Source organism: Macaca thibetana, chromosome 14 (genome assembly GCF_024542745.1).
Source record: "Macaca thibetana thibetana isolate TM-01 chromosome 14, ASM2454274v1, whole genome shotgun sequence".
NCBI classification, from domain to species: domain Eukaryota; kingdom Metazoa; phylum Chordata; class Mammalia; order Primates; family Cercopithecidae; genus Macaca; species Macaca thibetana.
Window position 1 is genome coordinate 53583148 of NC_065591.1, and position 26429 is coordinate 53609576.

Here is a 26429-nt window from a genome sequence, read left to right on the forward strand (position 1 = left end):
GAGAGAAACTAAATACAATGGATAAAGGATAAACACTTAAAGAAACAGTTAATAGAACGGAATACTAAAATTACAAAGTATACCCTCAAAGAGATCTGAGAAGACTGTAGTCGTTAAAAATGTTTTTAAGCTTGAGAGTCAAAAGTCAAAAGCTATACACGTCCATACAAAGAAAAATAAACATATAAAAAAAGTTGCCCAGAAATACACATAGACACACAAATAAAAAGAAATAAAATTCAGCAAGAGATAATCTTGGTTAATGTTGGAATGTATGAGGCATATACGATTCCATTTTTCTTACTATGAATATTTTTTCTTCTTTTCCAAAAATCAGATCATAAAATATGATTTTACAATCTTTTACCATGGAAAAACATACGATGATCATCATTCTGCTCAGCAAATACAGACAATATTACTGAATATTTAGTTGAGACAATATTATGAGAGTCACCTTTCATGAATGAAAAAACTGACGAAATGACATTATGTAAACTTTAGGACAAGCAAATGTTAAATCCAGAATGGAGGCAAAGGAAGACGAAGGATCCAATTACTGAGCTGCACATAGGCTCTTACTGTAGTTGTTATACTTTTGTTTATGATTTAAAAAGAGTTCCAGGATTTAACATTATCATTAGTAGCAACAACAACGGCTATAATAACATTTTTAGAAGCTTAAGTCTAGGATTTTACCATATCAGCAGTATTGATTCCATTTCCCCACACCAAATCAAAGGTTCCATTTATGTAGCCTACTTTGTTGGCCACATCTTCAAAGAGCTTTCTGACTGGAGTAGATGCTGGTAAATTTAAAGTGATCCGTTCATTCACTGTCTTTGAATTAGTAGTATCTTGTATTATACATAAGACTCTAGGTTCTTCAGCAGCATTTTCTATCTGAAATTTTAAGAAAAATAGGACTTTATATATTATCTTCAAGGCAAAACAAAAGTATAATTAGCCATAAAATTTTATGATTAAATGTAAAAGACCTCACAAAATATTAAGTATTTTCTCTGTGCTATTTTCTCTGTTTTATTGTAGCCTGAAACACATTCTAATGGATATGTCATACATATAAGCACCATGTAAGTTTGTTTTGGAAACATCGGGGCATATTTCAGAATCAACAATCATTCTTGGAGACATTTGCTTTCACCTTTAAGACTGTAAATCCATGGTCAATAAGCCATGAAGATAGTAATATTTAAGCAATTTTAAGTTAAAAATTATAAAATCTGATCCTTAAAAATGTGTCATTACCATGCTAGCCACAGTCAAATCAAGTATTTCTGGGTCCCCCAAGAAAACAATGGGAATTGTGCAAAAATGCAGTAAGGATTGTCTAAAGATTACAAAATCTGTAACTAAGGGATACAGGCTACCACATCTCCTGATCTTTACGCTGCTGTACCCATAAGTCCAGATGTCCAAAAAGCTCCATTTATTAATGTGTTGGGAGCTGACAAGCTTATCCAAACAGATGAGCCAGGAGGAGCGGGAGGGAAAAACAAGGAAACAGTTTCAATTACCAATACAGAAAGGAATTAGGGTCACGAATTCTCCTTCCTGCTTAAACTTTCTCAAATAAGCTATGCCCTCCCTCAAGCTGTTAAGGTACAGCACTTTTCCACTTTCCACAGGGGTAAAACACTACATCAAAGATACTTTATTGGAAGAAATTCCTTTCCCTCCTTCTATAATGGCTATCTCAATGAATGGCACCATCATCTGCCTAGCTGCTGAAACCAAACAGCTGAACTGAGCATCTTCCTCATCCTTCCCTCTTTACCTCACATAGTCTCCAAATCCTGTCAATTCTACCTTTTGAATATCTCTTGACCTACCTCCTTCACTTTATTCCTGCCTGCAGCAATAAGAATATCCTACAACAAAATTATGGAACAGCTTCCTAAGAAGTTTAACTTCTTCCAATCTTATATTCCTTTAACCCAGAATAGTATTTCTGATACACAAATCTGATTATGTAAATCTCTTGCTTTCCCTGAAAGTCAGGTGTGGCATTAAACTGGGAGATGTCTCACCATCTCCATAATGGGCTATTCAGAAATATGATCTTTACAAACTGGTGGTTTACACAAAAATTTATTTCTTCCTTAGTTTTTACAACACTATCAACCCCAACCTTTTGTTGCTTCTATATTATCCATTTTTAAATAAGAAAAATTATAACTAGCTAGTACTGAAGATGGGATAGCCACAAAGTTTTTTGTTTGTTGAAGTAATACAATTATCATCTGTTTCTGTGACACACACTTTTGGGTTTGCAAGAGATCATTTAAAGTTATTCCAATTAGTTTAGAACAAAAAGTAAGTTGATATAAAAGTATAATATTTAAAATAAATTGTGTAGCACTACAATTCAGACACATCAAATATTTAATTACCAGTAACTTAGTTAAAAAATAAAAAGAAAATACATTTCTGTAAAATAAAAGAAACAAAAGAACATTATCAATATACATTTCAAAAGAGATAAAAAAGCCTTCACCTGTACATTTTAGATGTTATATTAACACATTTAATAGATCATTTTACACATTTTAACTCTAAACTAAAAAACATAGATCTTTTTTAAAATGCTGGTTTATGATGAAAGAGTAAATAACTCAAAATAAATTTCAACTATAAAAGGTACACTTTTATAGATTCAATAGTATACTTCAGGGATAGCTCAGGTCTGAATGATTCAGTGTTCCTGGTATAAAATACTGTAGTAGCCAGATTTTAAAGCCTCAAATAGGCTGGAGTTGATGGTCAAAGGAAGACAACTCTAAGAATTTAGAAATCAAAAGTGCTGTGATAGTAATCATACATAAGAATGGTGATGTGGCAACATCATATGGCCAGACACTAGCAGTTCCTGGTTCTTTCCCTAAATATATGAATGCAGGGTCCAAGCACTCCAGATGCCTCTCCTTCCATGTGGGAAAATTATCCCTCAATGGAAACCTATCTGAAGACTAAATGTATTATACATATAAAAACAAAATTCAATCTCATGTGTGGCTTATATTCTTTTTAGTAATAGCCCTTCTTTTCCGTACATATACATAATTTTGCTTTTTAAAAAATAGTAGGAGTATAAAGGAAAAAATGGAAATAATCTGCAACTCTATAACCCACAGATAACTATTAGCATGCTGGCATATATCCTTCCAAGTGTCTTATCTGCAAACACACACATACACACACACACACACATACACACACACACACAGAGAGAGAGGCTATGCATGCATGCTACATAATCACAAACACTGGATTAGAAGACACATGCTGTTTTCTAACATCTTTCTTATATCATGCAATCTTTCCCTGTAAAGCTTTTCCTAACTCATCATTTTAACAACTAAGTAGTATTTGTTAGTACATGGATTAATAATAATTTACTGAATATTTTATTGACTCAGACTTTATTATACTTTTACAAATAATTCTGTGATGAACACCTACATAAAACTTCATATACTTTGTTTCCTTAAACTCCTTATACATAGAATTTCTCAGCAAGTTACATTTTCCTCTTGAATTCTGTTGTAGGATGATTTAAACAGATAAAAAGCTCTGCTCTTCTTTAAAGCTCTAAGCTAGCCACTGCTAAATTCTACTTTACACTCAACTTTCTGGGCCCATTCTTATTTCACCTAAACTTTAATCTATTATGTGGACTTCATCTGAATTTTAGAATCACCATTGCTAATAGTAATCATACTAAAGTAAAATTTCTCTCCTCCTTTCCCCTCTCCAATTTGGGAACTGAGAAGAAAACAATTTTTTTGTTGTTGCAATTTTAAGATACCACCAATAAGATGTGGCAATAGATTTTTTTTAATAGCTTTTCAAGAGAAAAAAAAACCCTATACATTATAAATTAAACATGTAAGAAACATTTCCAAAACATTTAAATGTAAAAAGTTTTTTTTGGAAATGGGAAATTAGGGCAGCTACCTTCTTAATTTCTTTGTGGCTCTAACCAAGACTGATCCTACTTATGCCCAAAGGTAAAAACAATTATGTCTTGAGATGAATTAAAAATAGCAAAAAATTCTTTGCCATTCTTTTTCCTTTTTCCTTTTCTCAAGAAACTGACCTGGCCACATGACCATCTAAGACCAAGAGAATGTGACAGAAGTGACACTGTGTAACTTAAGGCAGGGCCTTAAGAAACCAGTAGTTTCTGCTTTTGTATTTCTTGGAATATTCCCTCTTATAACCCAGCCACCATGTAAGAAATCCAGTTACCCTGGGATCAGCATGCTGTGAGGAGGCCCTAGCAATCCACATAGAGAGGAAGCGGCCACTTGGTGGAGACACTGAGGTGCCTGATGTATGAGAAAAGCCTTTTGGACATTCCATTCAATGACTGCCACCAACTTAATGGAGCCAAGTAATTCTAGATGATGCCACCTGGAGCAGAACCGAATAGTTGGTGAGCCCTGGCCCCAATCCCATCCCGCAGAAATCTGAACAAATAAACGAATTGCCCTATTAAGTCACTAAACTTTAGGGTCCACTGTTACATAGTAATAGATAAAAAATAAATATACCTAAACACCTTCAAGCACATCCAAGTTCAAGCGGGGAAAGTATGATGATGGTGCTGGTAGGGAGGGAAGGGTACTACTTTTCATTTAAGTACTACATCTAACATTAAGAAAAGGCATCTGAGGATATATCACGATTGAGGGAAGGGAGCAAAAATTTTTAATTAAAAGAGTTCTCTGATGAACCTGAGGTAAGAGAAAACAAGTGCAAAATTCTAGAAAAGCCTAAAACATGTTCCATTTAGAAAAACATTTAATGTAGTTTAGATGCGCTATTTGAAGAGCACAAAGTTTTCTACACAGAAAATCTAGCCAAGTACAAAAAAAAGGTATAAATCCTAAAGTTGAAACTACTTATTTTACAGACAACTCATAGCAATATTACACTTGTGAGACTAGGGGGAAAGTCAACAGCAGTTATAGTTACTCTATAGGCTAATAGAATGCTCGGTGTCTATGTTCATTGCAGAAACAAAGCTAGATTTCCTAGCAAAGTCTGAAGAAAAAAAAACCTTTTTAAAAAAGTAAAAAGGGCCAGGCGAGGTAGATCACATCTGTAATCACTTTGGGAGGCCGAGGTGGGAGGATCACTTCAGGTCAGGAGTTCGAGATCAACCTGGCCAACAGGGCAAAACCCTGTCTCTACTAATAATACAAAATTTGCTGGGTATGGTGGCACATGCCTGTAACCTCAGCTACTCAGAAGGCAGAAGCAGGAGAATCGCTTGAACCCGGGAGGTGGAGGTTGCAGTGAGCTGAGATTGTGCCACTGCGCTCCAGCCTGGGTGACAGTGAGACTCTGTCTCAAAGAAAAAAAAGTAGAAAGAATAAAACCATAGCCTTGTTTATAAAAGGTAAAACATATTGGGATAAAAAACACTGAAAACAGTTTTCTTCCAAAGATACACTTAACTGCTAGAAACATCTAGAAGTTGTTGGCATAGTTCTAAGACATTTTAGAGCCCGCTGAAGGGATCTTCGCCTCTTAAGTCATCTTGTCTCCTTTTCTTGACATTCCCAATACTTTTAAGTTTAAATCTGAGTTCTCTGATAACATCATAATTTTTGTTTCAAAAAAATACTTCCTATGTGTTTCTTATTAAAGAATACAAACTGAGGTTTAAAATTGATGGTATATGTTCAGAATGGCATCAGCATATAGAATATAAGCTAATATCAAACAAAATTCAAAATTATCAAGATTTAAATATTTCTAAGAGAAAAAAATTAAGATAAAGTATTTTTAAATTATGAAGGTACCTCTTTACCTCTAAATTCAACCTATGCTCTCTAAGACTTTCTTCCTTTCAATGTTATTGCGAAGAATAATATGGTTACAAGTTTTACACACACACACACACGCACGTACAATGAGTCCATTTTCTCTCCCTTTTGGTACAGGAGCTGCCATAAGCTAAGTAATAAGGCCTTAGAGCACTACCCATCTGGGTATCCAGAGTTCAAGATTAATGTATTGCCACAGATTTTAAAAGAGAATTGATGGTATGAATATTTTTGCTGGTTGAAATTTATAAAATGTATCAGCTGCCAGGCGTGGTGGCTCACACCTCAGCACTTTGGGAGGCCAAGGCGGGTGGATCACCTGAGGTCAGGAGTTCAAGACCAGCCTGGCCAACATAGCAAAAACCTGTCTCTAGAAAAAGTAAAAAAATTAGCTGGCATGGTGATGCACACCTGTAATCCCAGCTACTCGGGAGGCTGAGGAAGGAGAATTGCTTGAATCCACGAGGCAGAGGTTGCCATGAGCCGAGATCGCACCATTGCACTCCGGCCTGGGCAATAAGAGTGAAACTCCATCTCAAAAAAAAAAAAACTATCAGCTTCATTTAGACTCTGCATTTTTATTTTAACAAGTAACATTTCTAGGGCTATTAATGAAGGTCCTAACTTACATTTGAAAAAAGAGATTTTATTTTTAAGATCCTCCCTTCACCCCACCTCAAAACCGCAGCCAACTCTGATGTTATCTACGTGATCCTTTTCTAATTGGTCTCTTGCCACACTTGGGAAGGACAGGAGAGATTAAATGAGCAACTCCGGGGAAAAAAACAGAGCAAAGGGACTGAAGGAAAAATCAAGTATCAAGTAAAGATTATACCAGAATGCTACATCACATGGAAGTTTAAGTCTGTATTGCACACAGGCTCTCAGAAATTTAGTAGTAATAGGATTTCTGGATTTTGACTTTGTAAATTTTTAAATGATTTAATTTCCTACATTATTAATATCTCAGAAAATAAATATATCTGGGAAAATAGGCAACTATCATACCCAACATCATAACAAAGGGTTCTTTAGTTTTTCCATCAGTTTTTTCTCCCTCATTCACTAGCTAAAAACAAGGTACTATCAGACACAAATTCATATAAGGTGACTTTTTTATTATTAAAATTAGGTAGAAATAAAATAGCCAAACAAGCATAAAACATAAGACATGCCTTGATATTAAACAAAAATACTAACATGCTGTTACTTGCTCTGCTGATTATCACACTAAGGCAATTACATCAGCAGTCTACCTGTAAAAATTTCTTCTTCATTTCATCAAAGATATTTTGTCTGCATCTCCAAAACACATCCTATGGTATATAAGAACAAAATGAATTACAAATTATTTATATAAAATAAAGGGAAAAGACAGTGAAATGAGAACAATTAACCTAAAAACATTTTTGCAATAAAATATTAATTAAAGTATTAGTACATCATCTAGAATTTTATTCATGAATGTGCAAAGTTACTAAAAATCTATGATAAAGAGGTGATAAAGAATAAGATAAATATGGAAAATAGCCACATTTTAACAAAGAATGATAGCTTAAGAATTGTGTGTAAATCAAATGTTGTAAGTCACATAATATTTTGTGTCCAGTAAAGAAATTCTGCAGTTCTCTGCACTAAAGGAAACCAAGAGAGCTCTTGATTTTGCTAGTCTCTAAATTTAAATTTTTCACATGATAGCTACCCTTAAAACAAGGCTGCTTAACAATATCCTTCACAACTATTTTATTTTAATATATATCTCCTTCTTATGAGTTTAACAATTAAATTACAATTAATACAACAATATATAAAAGGAAATAAAAGTAACCTATAATCAAGAGATCATCTCTTGAAAAACTTTGATTTTACATCACTCTACACTTTTTCTGTACATATTTTGTTTTATTCTCCCTTCTTTACTTAATAAAAAGAAATCAACATATTCTTTTAAAAGGTGCTTTTACTTTGACAATAGAAATATATTTCTGTTATAATAGCAACATACAGTTTTCTGAAAAGCAACTCTAAAATAGCCACCATTGCTCTCATCTCATCTTCTCCATTCTATGCACATATTATATAGAGAGAGTACTTTTAACCAAATAGGACAATTTTATATACCAGTATTTGAAATCTACTTCTTGTCCCTCAATACTCACTTATTTTTCTGTGCCAAAACATTTAGTTTAAAAACTGCAGTGTTCCATTATATAGACAAACCATAATTTAATTAATCTGCTATTAATGGGCATTTAAGCACCTCCAAATACATTGCTTGTTTGTATACTTTTTCCTTAAGATAATTTCTTAAAGAAAGAATTACTAGATCAAAGTATATGTACTCATTTTTAGAATTTTTAATACATGGTGCCTTCAAAAAAAAATTGTTGAACTGCAACTATCTTTCAACACTCTTCTCCCAACACTGTTCACCCTGCCCTCAAGGAGGTGATGTTGTGCAGTGGTAACTAAACTATAAACAAATCTAAACTATCAGGCATCCACTATCCTTCAGGGTCTTTATGTATCTGTACCATGTACCTGGAATACTTTTTCCTGGATGTCCTCACCTCCTTTGCTCAAGTATCACTGCTTTGGGACTTTAAAACATGTCCAGAAATTCTTTGACTTGCCTCCCTACATAAAGTAGGAGTCTAACTTGCCTCCAGCAAAAGTAGGAGGCTAATTCCAGTCCCCTTCAATACAGACCAGCCTTAGTGACTCCCTGTAATACACAGCATGATTTTCAAGGCTGGATTAGAAAAGGTGTAATAACTTCCTCCTGGCCCTCAGATCCTTATTATTAGAACCCAGCCTCCATGCTGTGAGGAAGGAAGCCAAGCAGCCACTGGAAAGACTCTGTGTAGATGTTCCAGCCACATCCCAAATGAGATCTCAGCAGACAACCAGCATCAACCACCTACATGTTGAGTGAGGAAGCTTTCAGACGATTCCAGCCCCCCAGCCTTTCTGCTGCCCCCAGCTGATGTCTAGCAGAGCAGAAACAAGCTGTTTCAGCCTAACCTTACCCAAACTGCACATCTATGAGAAAAGTCACTAGATCTGGGGGCAGATTGTTATATAGCAAAAGATAATCAGAATAGTTAATTTCTCAATCAAGTCCTTCTCTCACCATCTTATCTAACATTCCAATCCTGTTGGTGCTCCTTATCTCCCAATGTATGAAACAATGATTTTCAAACACTGAACAAGAGGCAACACAGGTAATGACCCCTGTGAAAGCAGAAACAAAAATGGTGAGCCACCTTCTAGGCTGCAGTGCAGGGAGGGAGAACGCAGGTGGAGTCCAGCAATCTCCCTGAGTTACAAGATAGAGTTGGGAGTTCAGGGGGTGGAAAGAGCTACAATTCGCAGGGCAGGATACAGGGCAGAAGAAAGCTGGACTCTGTGCAAACAGCAAGCTCCAAGAGACCTACAGTGCATCCCCCTAGAGTGTTCGGCTGATTTCTCATCAGCATATGTGTGTAAAGAGAGTGCCTGAGGCAAGGGAAAGAACCACAGGAAAGAATCCCTGGTTCCACAGGAAAAAGAACCACAGGAAAAAATTCCCACCAATCAGAATTTTTTTTTTTTTTTGAGAGAGAGAGTCTCGCTCTGTTGCCAGGCTGGAGTGCAGTGGTGCGATCTCGGCTCACTGCAACCTCTGCCTCCTGGGTTCAAGCAATTCTCCTGCCTCAGCCTCCCGTGTAGCTGGGACTACAGGCATGTGCCACCACGCCCAGTTAATTTTTGCATTTTTTAGTAGAGATGTGGTTTCACCATGTTGGCCAGGATGGTCTCAATCTCTTGACCTCATGATCTGTTCCGCCTCAGCCTCCCAAAGTGCTGAGATTACATGCATGCGCCACTGCACTCAGCCGCCCACCAACCAGAATTTTTTAAATCTCGTAATACACAGGGCATCAGATAAGGGTACTCAAGAGGGTACTGTCTTAGTAGTGGGACCAAATTAGACCTAATCTAAAGACTACTCTGGTCCAACCTTAGAAAGCTTAAAAGCAAAACTCAAAAGGATCAAACTGTTTACAAATAAACCATCTGCATCTAAGAACAAAACTCAAGAATATTTGCAGGAATAAAAAACATCCAGGACCCATCAAGGTAAAATTCTCAATGTTTGGCATCCCATTGGAAAAAAATAAACATGCAAAGAAGCAGGAAACTATGACCCACATGAAGAGAAAAAAAATCAGTATCTAAGATAACAAATAACATTGGATGGTATTAACAAATGTAAGCACTGATGAATATGAATGAATGAATGCTTAAGACATAGCACAAGAAACTATTAAAATTAAAACAAAGAGAGGAAAAAGAATGAAAAGAGAAAGAACAGAAAAGCAGGATAATTTTCTTACCAGAAACCATGGAGGCCAGAAGGAAGTGGCACAGTATTTTTCAGGTGCTTACAGAAAATAACCGTCAAACCAGAATCCAATAACCAGCAGAAATGCCCTTCAAAAACGACCCAGGAATTGCTTTAATAATCAAGTGGAACTCAAGACATTCTCAGATGAAGGAAAACTCAAAAGAATTTGCATCCAGTGGCACTACCCTACAGGAAGGAACAGCTAAAGACAGTTCTTTAAACAAAAGAGAAATCATCAAAGAAACCTTAGAACATCAGGAAAAAAGAACACAGAAAGTAAAAATACAGCTAAATGTAATACATTTTCCTTCTCCTCTTGAGTTTTTGTTAAAGACTTGACAGTTGAGGAAAAAACTAAAACATTGTCTAATGTGGTTACAAGTCAAGCAAATATTTAACACAATTATAAATAGAGTAGGGTAAAAATACATAAAGGGAGATAAGGTTTCTACATTTCACTTGAACTAGTAAAATAACACCAGTAGACTGTGATAAGTTGATATACGTTGTGTCATACCTAAAGAAGCCATCAAGAAAGCTATACTAAGGGAAACAAGAAAAATACTACAAATTACTCAAAATAGAATTAGACAAATGTTCAAATAACCCACAGGAAAACAAGAAAAAGACAACAGAGAAAAAAAAAGAAACAGAAAACAAAAAAATAAAATGTCACACTTAAGCTCTAATATATTAATCATTACATCAAATATAAATGATCTAAATACACCAATTACCAGCATAGAAATTGTTTTAGCTCACAGTTTTGGAGACTAGGAAATCCAATATCAAGATGCCAGCATCTGGCAAGGGCTTTCCTGCTACATGGTAACATGATGAAAGGCATCACATGGTGCAAGAGCAAAAAGAGGGTGAAAGAGAGGGTAAACTCACTCCCACAATAATGAACCCACTCCTGTCCATTCATGAGGGCAGAGCTCTCATGATCTAAATACCTCTTAAAGGTATTTGACATCTCTCAATACTGTCATAATAGAAACTAGATTTCCACATGAATTTTGAAGATGACAAATATTCAAACCATAGTAAAGTTTGATGTAAATCTTATCAAAATCCCAGCAAGACTTTTTGAAAATTTTGATGATTATCCTGAAACTTACAGGGAAAGGCAAAGGAATCAGAATAACTAAAAGGATATTGAAAAAGAATAAAGTGAGAGGTCTCAGTTTACCTGATTTTAAGATTTAATATACACCAACAGTAATCAAGACTGTGTAGTATTGGTAGAGAGATAAACAGATCAATGTCACAATAGAGACCTACACAAATATGCACAACTGATTTTTGCCTAGGTACAAAAGCAACTCAATGGAAGAAAAATAATCTTTCTAAAAATGATGCTAGAACATTTCATTCAGACATCCAGAAGCAAAAGAAAAAAAAAAATTCTCAACCTAACTCTACATCTTATATTTAAATTAACATAAATGTGGACCATAAACATAAACGGAAAACATAAAACTATAAAACCTTTAGGAAAACACATAAGAGAAAATGTTCTCCGAATACAGGCTAGGCAGAATCCTTAGCCTTGACACCAAAATCATAATCCATAAAAGGAAAAATTGATAAATAAGACTTCATCAAAATTTAAAATGTCTACTATGCAAAGATTATTTTAAGGATTAAAGTTACAGACTGGGAGAAAATATTTCAAGCCACATAATTAACAAAGGATTAGTATGTAGAATATATAAAGAACTCTGAAAACCTACAGTAAAAAAGTAAACAATCCAATTAGAACATAGACAAAAATCATGAAAAGACATTTCAATGAAGAGTATAAACAGATGCAAATAAGCACATAAAAAGATGTACAACATACTAACCATTAGATAAATGCAAATTAATACCACAATGAAATATTACCACATAGTTTACAGAATGGTTAAAAAAAAAAATAGTGGCAACATCAAATACTGGCAAAGAAGCAGAGAAACAATCTCTCATGCCTTCCTGTAAAATGGTACAGCTACTCTGGAAAACAGTCCAGTAACTTAAAAAAAAAAAAACTATATATACAACTACCATACAACTTAGAAATTGCACTTTTCAACATTTATCACAGATGAAATAATTATGTTCACACAAAAACAAATACAGGAATGCTTATGGCAGCTTTACTCACAATAGCTCAAAACTGCAAACCCAGATGTTTTTCATCAACTAAATGGTTAAACAGATTACAGTACATCCATACCATGGAAAACTACTAAGCAATAAATAGGAACCAACTATTGATATACGTAACAACCTGAACAAAATTCCAGAGAATTATACTAAATTTTAAAAAACCAACCCCAAAAGACTCTACAATCTATGATTTCGTTATTACAACACTCTTAACCAAGTATAGAAATGGAGAGGAGATTAGTGATTGCCAGGTATTAAAGAGGGAATAGGGAGTGAAACGGAAGTGAGTGTAGTTACAAAGGGCAACATGAGGGATCCTTGTGGTGAAGAAAATGTTCTATATCTTGACTCTACCACTGTCAATATCTTGGTTCTGATACTGTATTATAGTTTCATAAGGTGTTACCATTAGCGTAGATTGGGTGAAGAATACATGAGATATCTCTGTTTTATTTCTCCAAACTACAAGTAAATGTACAATTATCTCAAATGGAAAGTTAGTTAAAACATTGTCTATTCCACTATTTTTCAACCTCTCCTTCCTGGAGACTGAAAGAGGACTGCCTGTTTAAAACCTTGGAGCTGATGAGAGGAGGGTACTCCTGAGAATGTGCAACCACATGCTGGTCTTCATGCTGATTTGCAGCCCCAATTCACACCATCTAGTGGTAAAAAAAAACTCCAAGCCAAGAATTGCTTGGAAAATGGTTCTAAAATAGAGATATTCCCAGGCACATGGCAGAAACAATCATAAATTCTTCCTGGAAGGAATCACATAAGTGCAACTAATTTCCACAAAAAGTATTTTCATAAGAAAAATGAACCGCTCACATTTTTAAAAAACCACTGTGTGCATACGTAAACATGATACCATTTTAAAGAGAGTCAGCTAAGAATAAAATACAGTAGATGACATCCACAAAAACTTCAATACTGAAACTATCAGTTACATTATAAAATAAATGTTTAACATGCTTCAAGAAATAAAAAAGTGGGTTCAAAATTGAGTCTTGAGCAGAATTCCTAGAAAATAATAGAAATTAAAAACACAAAATTTAACAGCATATTTAAAATATATGAAAAAAGAATTAATGAACTCTATGTAAGAGAACTAAAGACATTTTCTAAACTTCTAGTGACACAGAGATGTAAAACATTAGAGCATTAAGACATGAAGGATAGAGTAAGAAGACCTAATATCTATCCTGAAGAGAGAGAATGAAAGCAGAGGGAATATTTAAATAAATAATGGCTTAGAACTTAGAGTTAAGAATCTCAACACATCTCAAGCAGAGTAAATAAAGGAAGAATAATTTATATGTAGTCAGAGAGGGCCAGGCACAGTGGCTCAGGCCTGTAATCCCAGCACTTTGAAAGGCCCAGGTGGGCGGATTACCTGAGATCAGGAGTTCAAGACCAGCATGGCCAACATGGTGAAATCCCGTCTCTACCAAAAATACAAAATTAGCTGGGTGTGGTGGCACACACTGTAATCCCAACTACTTGGGAGGCTGAGGCAGGAGAATCACTTGAACCCTAGAGACAGAGGTTGCAGTGAGCCAAGATGGCACCACTGTACTCCAGCCTGGGCAACAGAGTGAAACTTCGTTGCAAAAAATAAAAGCAAAATTAAAAATTAAAAAAAAAAATGCAGTCAGAGAGAAACAACAGATTACCTTAAAAGAAACAACTAGACTAACGCCTAATTTGTCAATAGGAAAAAATGTGGGTCATAAGACTGGAGCATGATATTTTCATTGTTGTGAGAGAAAATAACTGTTATCCCAGAAAGCTACAAACAGCAAAAATATCTATCAGGAATGTAAAAACAGAGATTTCTGTCACCAATAGATTATCATTAAAGAAACTCCTTAAAAAATGTATTACAGGAAAAAAGAAAGTGACCCCAGAAGGAAGGTGATGAATCCTGACCTAGCCACCCAGCCTGATGACAGTGAAGCATGCCTGATTTCTATTAAATTACCATAGTGCCATCTTCATCTAGTACTATAATCATGTTCATCACCATGACAACTTTCTAGAAGAACCAACACCAACTCAGGGGAACACAATGCCTAAACAATTAGCTCATATATGCCATCTAATCAGGCACAGACAGACTTTGCTTATCTGATATGAAACAAATTGTTCATGGGTTTCAGCTCTAAAAACACCTATCACTTTCCCTCTCCTGAGCCTTGAGTCTTATCCTGACCACCAACCCTTTGTTATTGGATCTAGTTCCCAGCTTAATAGTAAAATTGTTACTCAGTGTTCAATCTTTGGTCACGAAGCTTTTATTTTCTCTTTAACAAAGGAGATAGGAGAGAAATGAATAGCTACAAAGATTAACTCAAAATAGATAAAGACCTATATGTAAGAGCTAGAACTATAAAAACTCTTAGAAGAAAACAAATGGGAAAAGTTTCATGACGTTGGATTTGGCAATGATTTCTTGGACATGATACCAAGACACAGGCAGCGAAAGAAAAATAAATAACTTGGACTTCATCAAAATTAAAACTTTTGTACATCAAAGGGCAGTATCAGAGTAAAAAGACAACTCAGAATGGGAGAAAATATTTGCAAACCATGTATCTTATAAGAGATTAATATCCCAAATATACAATGAATTCTTATAACCTAACAACAGGAAAACCCAAACACCCTGATTAAAAAATGGACAAAGAACTTAAACATTTCTCCAAAGAATATGTAAAAACAAACAACAAGCACATAAACACATGGTTAACATCAGCAATCATCAGGGAAATGCAAATCAGAAATCACAAAGAGTAACGACTTCACACTCATTACAGGATGGCCACTGAAATGAAAAAGAGAGAGATAAGGAAAATAAATAACAAGTGTTGGTAAGGATATGGGGAAACTGGAACTCTGGTAGGAATGTAAAATGGCGCAGCCACTGTGGAAAACAGTTTGGTGGTTACTCACAAAATTAAACATAGTATTACCATAAGATCCAGCAGTGTTTCAACAAGCAATTACTAACATACATGAAACGCCTGAAAAAAACAAAGTCTCAGCAAATAAATAACAGATAAAACTGAAATGAAAACTAATTAGGTGGGCTCAATAGCAGAATGAAGATGACAAAAGAATCAGTGAACTGAAGATAAAAATAATGGAAATTACCCAGTTTGAACAATAAAGAAAAAAAAACAGACCCTAAAACAATGATCAGTGGCAAGCACCTGCATGACTGTAACAAAAGATCTAACATTCATGTCATTCAAATCCGGGAAGAAAAGAAGAAAGAGGGCAAGTTTAAAAAGTACTCAAAGAAACAACTGCTGAAAACTTCCCAAATTTGGCAAAAGACATTAACCTACATACTCAAGAAGTTGACCAAACCCCAAATAAGGTAAACCTAAAGAAATCCATCTCAAGATGCATCATAATCAAATCCTTTAAGAACTAAAGACAGAGAAAGATTTTTTCAAGTATTTAGGGAAAAACCCATCTTAACTATAAGGGTAAAACAATTCAAATGACAGCAGATTTCTCTGATCTCATCACAACAGAGGCAGAAGGAAGTGGCACAACACTTCAAGGGCTGAAAGAAGAGCTGTCAACCCAGAATTACACATCCAGTGAAAATATCCTTCAGGAATCACAGAGAAATCAAGACATTCTCAGATGAAGAAAAACGAAGAGATTTGATGCCAGCAGACCTAACCTAAAAGAAAATGGTTAAGGAAAGTTATCTAAATAGAAATAAAAATGCTAAAAATCTACTTTACATTAAAAATAAAATATGATTATTATATTCTATGATAATGTATAAATATGATATACACACATACACAGTTTCAAAAAGGAATGAAATCCTGATACAATTCCACAACACGAAAAAACCCTAAGGACATGCTAAGTGAAATAAGCCAGTCACAAAAGGACAAATACTATATGAGATACCTACACTAGTCAAATTCATAGAGATAGAAAGTAGAATGGTGGTTGCCAGAGGTTAGGAGCAGGGAGGAATGGCAAGTTGTTTAATAGGTACATGGCTTCAGTTTTGTAAGACGAAAAGAGTTCTGTGGACAGATGATGGTGATGGTAGTACAACAATAAGAATGTACTTAGTACCACAGAACTGTACATACTTAAAGACGGTTAAGATGGTAAATTTTATGTTATGTGTATTTTACAATTTTTTAAAAATAAATTTTTTAAAAATAAATATCTTAACTCCATAAATTTGTGGAAGAAGCAATACTGCCAGCAGACTAGGTTTCCAACATGTCTACATTACAAACACATACTATATATATGCATATTATAAATATGTATAAATATATAGAAGCATAAATAAATTCCTACATTTTTCTTGTAATAAAAAATTTTAACTGTTTATTAAAGAAATTAATATAATTTGAGTGGATATATCCATACATATATAGAGAGAAATAGATATAAAATAAATACAGCTCTTACTCATATATGTGTTTGTGTGCATATTTTCTAGCTCCTTCCACTGAAAGGACTAGAAGCAATGATATCACTGTAACAGTAGTACAATTAGAACCCAGATCTCAATTTCTAAGTATCATTCTTCAGAAAAAGAACCTAGAGGTCTTTGCAGAAATGGCTAATCTTAGAATTAGGGCTGAGAAATTACAAGAATTTGGGATATCTTGTACTGCCAGAAAACAAGCACTCGAAGAATGGCGTTGTGTATCTTAAGAGGTCATAAAAAATCAGATGAAAGGGTTCTCACTGGCCAAATGTGGAAAAATTTAAACATTAAAATAAATAAATGATTTATTCAATGTAAAAGTTAACGTTAAAAAGATAGTTACACAGCATAAGAAATAATCAAATAACAAAGAATGTATTTGTAGGTATTCTGAAAATTTAAATAAACATGTCCTATTTGCTAAATAATACTAAAATACTGACAGTGGACAGTAAAGATTAAAGAACAGTTATAATTGGCTTATTACTCAAGGATCCCTTCAAAAAATTTACTTTCAGTATTAAAATTCACTTTGCTTACTTAAAATCTAAAATGTTAGCTATAGAAGCTAAGTGGCAGAAAGCTGTGTTCTTAAATTAAATATGACAAGTCTGATCATATTCTTTAAAAATCTGACTTTTTACTCAGTGTATTTCGATTTAGGAATAAATGTAAATAAAAGAGAACTAAAAGTAAAAACATCAAATTTGACATTAATCAAGTTATAATTTTTTAGCATTTTCTCAATTTCTAAGTTTTTGAGAATCAAATTGCTTTTCTATTTTTGTGATTTCATGTTTTGAATGCTTCCATTTTAAAGTGAATGAAAACTGAAGCTAAAGTACGTTATTAAAATATACCACATTTCCCATGACTCGTCAATTTAAAAATCAAATCTCAACATTTCTAAATAATCAAGCCTTTCTAATAAACATCTCTAGAAATCACTATATCAGAAAATAATGCAAACTATACTAACATAAAAATTCAAGACTTTCTTAGTATCCACTTTATCTTCAACTCCATTCCCACTAGTATCCCTCTACAATTTCCCCTAAATGGCTCAGTCTTCTTAGCCCTAAGTGGATGGGAGGTGGGTAGATGATGAGAGATTACTTAAAGGGTACAATATATGCTACTCAGGCAATGGATACCCTAAAATACCTGCCTTCACCACTACACAATCTATGCACGTAATAAAATTACACTTGTAGGCTGGGTGTGGTGGCTCATGCCTGTAATCTCAATAATCTGGGAGGCCAAGGTGGGAGGATCACTTGAGCCCAAGAGTTCGAGACCAGCCTGGGCAACATGGCGAGACCCTATGTCTAATAAAGAAAAAAAAATTATACTTGTAGCCCATACATTTATACAAATTAAAAAAAGAGAAAAGTCTTCTTAGCCTTAGCTTTTCTACCACTGTCAAATTATATCCAGAATATCTAGCTGTAGGTTCAAATTTCTCAAAAAATTTTATTTTCTTTATCTAGGATTTATATCAGTTTTTCTAAAAATGTGTAATTTATTTCCTCTTGCTTATATACTCAAGGAAAACAAACATGTCAAAGGATGTGAGGAGACTTGTCAGGAATACACAAACACTTCAGAAAATCATAAAGACACAACAAGAACATGAAAAAAACCCACAATGTATATAAGAAGATAAGTAGATTCTTATGCACAATTCTGCTTAGCTAAGAAATGAAAACAGCTATTTTACAATGTTTACTAGTAAAAACAAATCACAGAATTAGAAAATCTAAGTTCTACACAGAATTCTGTAAGCAAAATACATTCACTCAGAAAAATAATTTCATAATGTGTTATAGCTGAAGCTTTTGGAAGCATAAAGTGTGCTTTAAAAAATTCTAATTTCTAGAAACTGATTTTGAAACAGAAAATTTTGTAATCTCACTTTAAATTGTGAATTTTTTAGTGCAATAAGGGCTTTTACTACTGAAATGAAGTTTGATGATAATCACACTCTGTTTTAATTTGCTTCCTAAATTCAAATCCTCCCATGTGTGTTTTCCTCAAAAAAAAAAAAAAAAAGACTTTGTACCTGTTCTAAAGGCCTAAAGCAGTAAAGAAATTATAAGTAGATTTGCTTTATTATTCTAGTTAAATACAAATTCTGTGATAAAGTAATCTGTTTTAGCACGTGGTATGAATTTTCTGAATTTAAATTAATAAACATGTTATAAATTACATGTCACTATATGACATTTGTTTCTAAATTATATACCATAAAAACACTCAAGTAATAAAACATAACTAGACTGACTTGGATAAAGTATACTTTTAAAATTTTGTAAAAATACTTATTTTCATACCTGCCCACTGTGCTCTAGTATTAGGGTGTCCCTCAGGTAAATGCATTCCATTTTATTCTAAAACAGTCATGAAATAAGCTCCCAGAACCCCACAGTATTAAAATTAGAAAATAAATACAACTCTTTTGATCCTATGTAACTTATTTTTAGTTGTTGCAACAAATTACATCAAGTACTCATTCAATTAACAGGAAACTAAAAATGCAAAGTTTCAGAACTTAAAAAGAATAGTTTACAATCCATTTAACTATGATTGACCTATTTTGACAATTAAAAACCAACCAACCAGATGGCTCATCACACTCAACATAGCTGTATTCAAAGTTGGATGGGGCTGAGTGTGGTGGCCCACATCTATAATCCCAGCACTTTGGGAGGCCAAGGCAGCCGAATCACCTGAGGTCAGGAGTTCAAGACCACCCTAGCCAACATGGTGCAACCCCATCTCTACTAAAAAATACAAAAATTAGCTGGGCGTGGTAGCACATGCCTGTAATTCCAGCTACTCAGGAGGCTGGGGCAGGAGAATCGCTTGAATCTGGGAGGCGGAGGCTGCAGCGAGCGGAGATCGTGTCACTATACTAAAGCTTGGGCGACAGAGCGGGACTCGTCTCAAAAAATAGATTAAGATAAGACAAGACAAGATAAAATAAAAGTTGGATGGACCTTTGAACATCAGATGAGGCTCCTTATTTTACAGATGAAGACAAAGAAATTGGGAAACCTTAAGTGACTTGCCCAACATCACATTTAAACACGGGTCTTTCTAAATAACAGAGGCCTTCTGATGACTGTAAAATGCTGACATGTTTGTAGCATTAAAATTGTGATGTATTACTTTTCCTCTCACTTTTATCCTAATATTCTTCCCACTCTGCCTTGCTTCTTTTAATAATAGAATTGGCCATGGGTAACTCACTAATAATATACTGTAGGTATCTAAACTTAGAAACCAAAACTATTCTCAGGAGGCGAAATAAAACATCCTTTACTATTTCTGTTATCTTTACTTTTGATTACAGCTAAGATTTCCTCTGAGAGTAGGCTGTTGTTGAGAAGCAGTGACTCAGCTTGTGAAATTACTGACTTGTTTATAGGTTATGAACATTCTACTCATTATTACTAAATCAAGGGAGCTTGTTTATATTATCTGTTACCATGCATTTTATTTAAAAGCATGGATAATTCTTAGAATATTAAATTGTTTTAATACTTTAAACATGAAATTATACATCTAAAAAAATGTTAATGCTACTTAACACTTTTTAAAGATTGTTTATTTCCTATTAGAGTGACCTATGGTACAAGAACAATGGACTGCAAAGTCAAAAGATCTAGACTAGACTCCTTAAGTCAAAGTGGCTACTTTTCATCTAGCTGTGTAATCCTACACAAATCATTTAACTTATCTCTCACTCTCAGGGTCCTAAAAGTAAATATATCCTCTGCTCAGTGGTAGGCTGGGCAGGAGAATCACTTGAACCCGGGAAGCGGAGGTTGTGGTGAGTGGAGATTGCACCATTGCACTCCAGCCTGGGCAACAAGAGCGAAACTCTGTATCAAAAATAAATAAATAAAAAAATAAGAAAAGAAAAGAAACAAAATATATCCTCCACTCAGTTTTTCCTTTTTTTTTTTTTTCCCTTCTGTTGACCAGGTTGGAGTGCAGTGGCGCGATCTTGGCTCACTGCAGCCTACACCTCCCGGGTTCAAGCAATTCTGTCTCAGCCTCCCAAGTAGCTGGAACTACAGGCGTGTGCTACCACTCCCAGATAATTTTTGTATTTTTAGTAGAGATGGGATTTTGCCATGTTGGCCAAGCTGGTCTCGAACTTCTGACCTCAAATGATTCGCCTGCCTCAGCCTCCCAAAGTGCTGGGATTACAGGTGTGAGCCACGGTGCCCGGCCATCCACATAGTTTTTCTATCAAAGGGGAGAACTTCTTGAAAATGCTCTATAAATTATAGTAACACCATACAAAAATAAGGTATTATTATAGAACTATCAGTTACTACCCTTGAGGAACATCTGCAAAGATCTTTTGTTTTCTGACCGGCCTTCTCACAAGGTTTCAAAACCTGCATGGAAAGAAAAACTATGTAGATACAGAATTTAGAGACAAAATTTATACCTTATGTGGTCTTACTCATTCATTTAACAAATGAAAGAATAAAACAAAGACCAGAAAGGTTAAGCAACTAAGGTAAAACCAAACCACTGAGTTTTCTGATTCCCAAACTTTGCACCAGGTCAGTTACTATGTAAATCCCTTTCTCAAAAAACCTACCAAAATTATAACTAGCATCATGCTAACATTATTATCGGTTTTCCCTATATAAATCACAAACTCTTTGATGATACTCTTTTTATTCCTCTCCCTCCTATCAGTACCTAGCAAAACCTTAAATATGTAATACATAAATAAAGGACCCTGGATTAAGCTTAATAAAAACCAGTATTAAGCACATGAAAAGATGCTCTACGTTATCAGTCATTAGGAAAATGCAAACTAAAAGCACAAACAGATACCACCGCTACACACTTATTAAAATGGTTAAAAAAAATAATAAACTTAAAAAAAAACCTGACATTGCCAAGTAATAACAAAGATGCAGAACAACCAGAATTCTCAGACATTGCTGTCTAGAATGCACAAACGTTACAGCCATTTCAGAAGAAAGTTTGGCAGTTTTAAAAAGTTAAACATACACTTACCGTATGAAGACATATGTCCACCCAAAAACTTGTATACAAATATTTATAGTAGCTTTATTCAGAATCAACAAAAACTGGAAACAACCCAAATGTTTATCAGCTGGATTAACAAATTGTAGCATTCAGCAATAAAAAGGAATAGACTACTGATAGAATCAACAACATAAATGAATCTCAAATGCTTTATGCTAGATGAAAAAATTCCTACCCAAAACGCTACCATACTATATGATTCCATGTACACGACATTCTGGAAAAGGTAAAACATGAGGTCAGAAAACAGATCAGTGGTTACCAGAGCCTGGAGGAAAGGGAAGGGAACTGATTACAAGAGACAACAGAGAACTTTTTCGAGGTGATGAAGAGACAACGGAGAACTTTTCTGAGATGATGGATATATTCTATATTTTGACTATGGTAGTGGTTGTACAACTGTGTAAGTTTCTCAAAACTTATAAAACTGTATACTTCAAAAGGATGAATTTTTCTATATATAAATAATACCTCAGTAATACTGATTAAAAAAAAAAATCTCACTTATGCCCTTTCATTACCTGAGACCCTAAGTAACTTAATGAGTTTCTATGGCCTTTATAGTTTTTCTTACCGAGAAAATGGAGGGGCTATAACATTAGTATTTAACCGTCACCAGTGGAGCATGTCCAGGTTCTTGGCGTTTTGAACAAATAATTGCACAAAATGCACTGACAAAGCAAGGAAAAGAATGAAACAAGAGCAGAGATGTACTGAAAACCAAAGTATACTCCAAAGGGTGGGAACCGCACCAGCAACAGCTCAAGGGCCTGGATACAGAATCTTCTTGGGTCCAAATACCCACTAAAGGTTTCCCATTGGTCACTTGGTATTCACCTCAGGTAAATGAAGTGGTGCCCAATAAGAGGCTGAAGTGAAGCTACAAAGGTCACTCTCCTATGCAAACATCTGATTGGTTGTGGAAAGCAACCAATCAGAGGCTGAAGTGAAGTTGCAAAGTCGCACTTCTATGCAAACGAAGATTTGGCCTGCAATCAGTCTGTGCGCCAACAACCAATCAGAGACTGAAGTGAAGTTACAAAGTTACACGCCTTTGCAAACGTCTGATTGGTTGCTTTCTGCAACCAACCAGAGGTACTTTCAATTTTCCCTCTGCCACGCAGAAAAGGTAGGGATCCGAAAAGGGAGTAGCCTCCGGCTCTTTTGTTACTTAAGCATGGAAAGTGAGGGTTTTCCTTTCAATTTAGTTCTAAGAAGTCAGCGTGAAATGGCCTTAAGTTCCCTGAGTCCAGATTCTATTCTCCTGCCTCATAACTACTGCCTCCCTTCCAGTGTTAAAATCATATTACTCAACTGTAGAAACATTTTTGTATCCTGTCTACTTTTCCTAGAACTCTTAAAATTACATTTGTGTTGTGTTAATGGTAACTAAAGGTAAATAAATATTTCAAGACATATGAATTTAAAATGTCAAAATTAAAGCAATATTTCTCAGATATATTTTAATAAGGTGTGGTTGTTAAACATAATTTTTCACCAATTCTCTTGTTATCACAAAGTACTATATATAGACATAAAATAATAGATTATATAAACTGGTGTAAACTTAAAGGCAATACAAGTAAAATATCTAAACACATAAAAGGACAGACACTATAAAATGAAGGAAATGTATATAAATTCATTGATAGCTTATTTATATTTACGAAAGCAACATGCTGCATCTTTCTGGAGATGAGTCATACAAAAATTCTACTTATTAATGCAACCTGGAACTAGGTTTATAATCCAGAGCTTCTCTTGATTAAATATCTTATTTTTATTAAATATTATTTGGAGCACTGTGGATATCCTTAGTAAGATTCCATTAATTCTCAAATTAAAGACATTACTTATGTTGTTCTCAGTTACTGCACTGTGACTGCCACCAACAGTCATCACTGCCTAGCACGGTGTCACTTTTAGCTTGCAGAGCTTCAGCCAAGAGGAGAAGTAAATAGGGAGTTCTCTACGCTACAGTTCCTACCAAGCCAAATGCCCACAAAAAAGCCAGTGGTAAAGCACACAGGAAGTAACTAGCTACAAAAGCCACTCACAAGAATATGTTGCATACTAGAAAGGTTAAGAAACCACATCATTATAAGCCTTGTACTGTGGCTCTCAGTGAAAATCAGAAGTTATCAAATGTACACTGAACTTCTCATTTGCAAATTTCCCTTCCAGCATCAGCTGTGAGAACTTCAAAACAGATCTACACTTCCAGAGTGCAGCCTCTGACACTTTTCTAAAGGCAAATGAGGCCTACCTGGTTAGCCTATTTGAAGACACCCACCTTTGTGTTATCCATATCAAATATGTAACAATTATGCCTAAGGACATCCTGCCAAAAAGTCTCGTATGTAGAAAATGTGCTAAAATGTATTATGAAAGGAAATTTTTATTCTTAAAAAACAAAAAAGTACCTAATTATGAGATTGCAAATGGGGAAAAAAATGGATGAGAGAATAAGGTATTAGCAAGTTTTTCCCCCACTTTGATTTGTATGCAAATTTTTGGTATTAATGTTGGGGACAAAAAACATTCAAGCAAGTAAAAAATGTTTACATGAACAAGTTTCAGCAACTAAATTTTATAATCATTGTAAACAAATCTGTTGACTTTTTCTGGGGAAAAAATGTGTTTTGCCCCCTAATGTCTACACAATAAAAATATAAACTCTGGACACACAAAGCCTTTGGAATTTTTAGACACAACCTGCCAGAACGAGGCGTCCCATGCGTCTACACTAAATTTTTTGCCACTTCCTAAAATGCACTACAAACTTTCTTGTTTCGAACACTATTCCTCCTTCTCTACATAATAATCAAGTCAGCCTTTGTGATTACTTTCTCACAGAATCCCCTAGAGAAAGCCAGCTGCTCCCCGCTCTATGGTCCCACTTTATTTCCACATTATATATTTGTCTGGTCACCTGTTTGTCTCTTCCATTAGCCTAGACTAGGATCTAGAACTAGGCCAGATTCCTTATTCATCTTTGAATATCTCTGTAGTAGTTCTTGTTAGCTACTAACTCAATGTTTAACTGAATGAATTCTATAAAATCAGGAGCCATGGAAATCTACACTAAAAATAATGAAAGTGTATTCATTATTAAATACAAATAAGTATTTAAAACAAGAAAGGTATTTGTAGTAAACTAGAATTCTTTGGTTGTACTAAAAATTTTCACAGAGTTTGTAAATGAGGTTCATTATTTTCCTGAAGTTAAACCTATAATCTTACCAAAGGTATCGGATTCACATCTTTATATAGAAAGATTTAAGTTCTAGACCTTTTTCTGAATTATGTCACTTAGCCTTTCTTTAATTTTTCTCTACTAGAAAGCCACTTTATTTAATATAAGCATATTACACTAATATTTGAAAATTATTAGTATAGAAGCAGTCCACTACACAGCATCAAATCTAAAGCATCATCATAGTACCACTGATAGGGACAGTCTCTTCTATCCATGTCAACTAGTTCTACACCAGAGCTACAGAAAATCAGAATTATCAAACACATCAAGTTCTCTCAGAAACTTTGTCTTAATATGGATCCTGCTTTAAAATTTCGCACTGAATCCTACTAAACAAGAAATGTGTTAATCTAGTGAATTATTTTGACAACCACCTATATAAACCAAACTAATTTTTCTCAGAAGCTCATTAGCTTAACTCAAAATTTCTTTTACTTTTAATACTTTCACTTTGTTATGTGTTCCAATTTTCAAAGCTGTAACAGTAGGTCTTACTTGATCATATAAGAGAACCTGTCAAATCTAACAATAATTTAGGATTAGTGCTATAGACATTAAGATATGTAGCTGACAGGCTGTAATCAGAACTATAACTTCAAATGACTTGCATAACTAAAATATAATTTCATTTTCATTTAATCCACAAATATTTGTTGAATAACAACAACGTACAGCACATTGTGATGGCCCCTGGGGGAGGATATAGAAATGAAGGTAATAACAGAAATGATGGTAGTAACAGAAGGTGGTAATACCTAACATCTATTGATAGCTTATTGTGTGCATGACACATTACATGTATTAACTCACTTAATCTTCCCACCAATGCTAGGAGGTAGTTAGAATTATCCTTAATTAACTAAGGTACTGACAAGTTAAGGAATTTGTCCAACGTCAGACAGCTGGTATTTGAACCTAGGGATTCCAGCTGTAGTGTCCTGACTCTGAGGAACCTCCAATCTAATAGAAGGTATTAACTGAAATAACAAATAACTTATAATAAAGACGCAGAATTTTTCAAATGCCAAAGGTGCTGTAGGATTTTAGAGTTAAGAATATGCAATCAGGTTGAAAGAGGAGAATTTTCAGGCTGGATTTTGCTGGTTGGATAGGATTTTAAGAGCATGTTTTAAAGAACATCAAAACTTGAGACACAGCTCAGTAATTTTTACAAAAACTGTAATCTCTCAACAGCAGGTTATA

At 34.5% G+C, this 26429-nt stretch overlaps 1 protein-coding gene across 4 annotated transcripts in view; it reads right to left on the bottom strand.

Moving 5' to 3' along the window:
* The window catches only part of USP47 (ubiquitin specific peptidase 47), a 115749-nt gene that overhangs the window by 77119 nt on the left and 12201 nt on the right, over positions 1-26429 (bottom strand). Inside the window, exons 2-3 of one of the 4 annotated variants that reach the window (XM_050757378.1) lie at positions 7115-7174; positions 700-903 (exon numbers count right to left, since the gene is read on the bottom strand). The exons of 1 other annotated variant lie outside the window; for it this stretch is intronic. In XM_050757378.1, coding sequence (XP_050613335.1) covers positions 700-903; positions 7115-7174 — 264 coding nt within the window. Of the gene's footprint in view, positions 1-699; positions 904-7058; positions 7175-26429 lie in introns of those variants that run through there. 2 more of the 4 variants (XM_050757381.1, XM_050757379.1) reach the window with 2 other exon arrangements.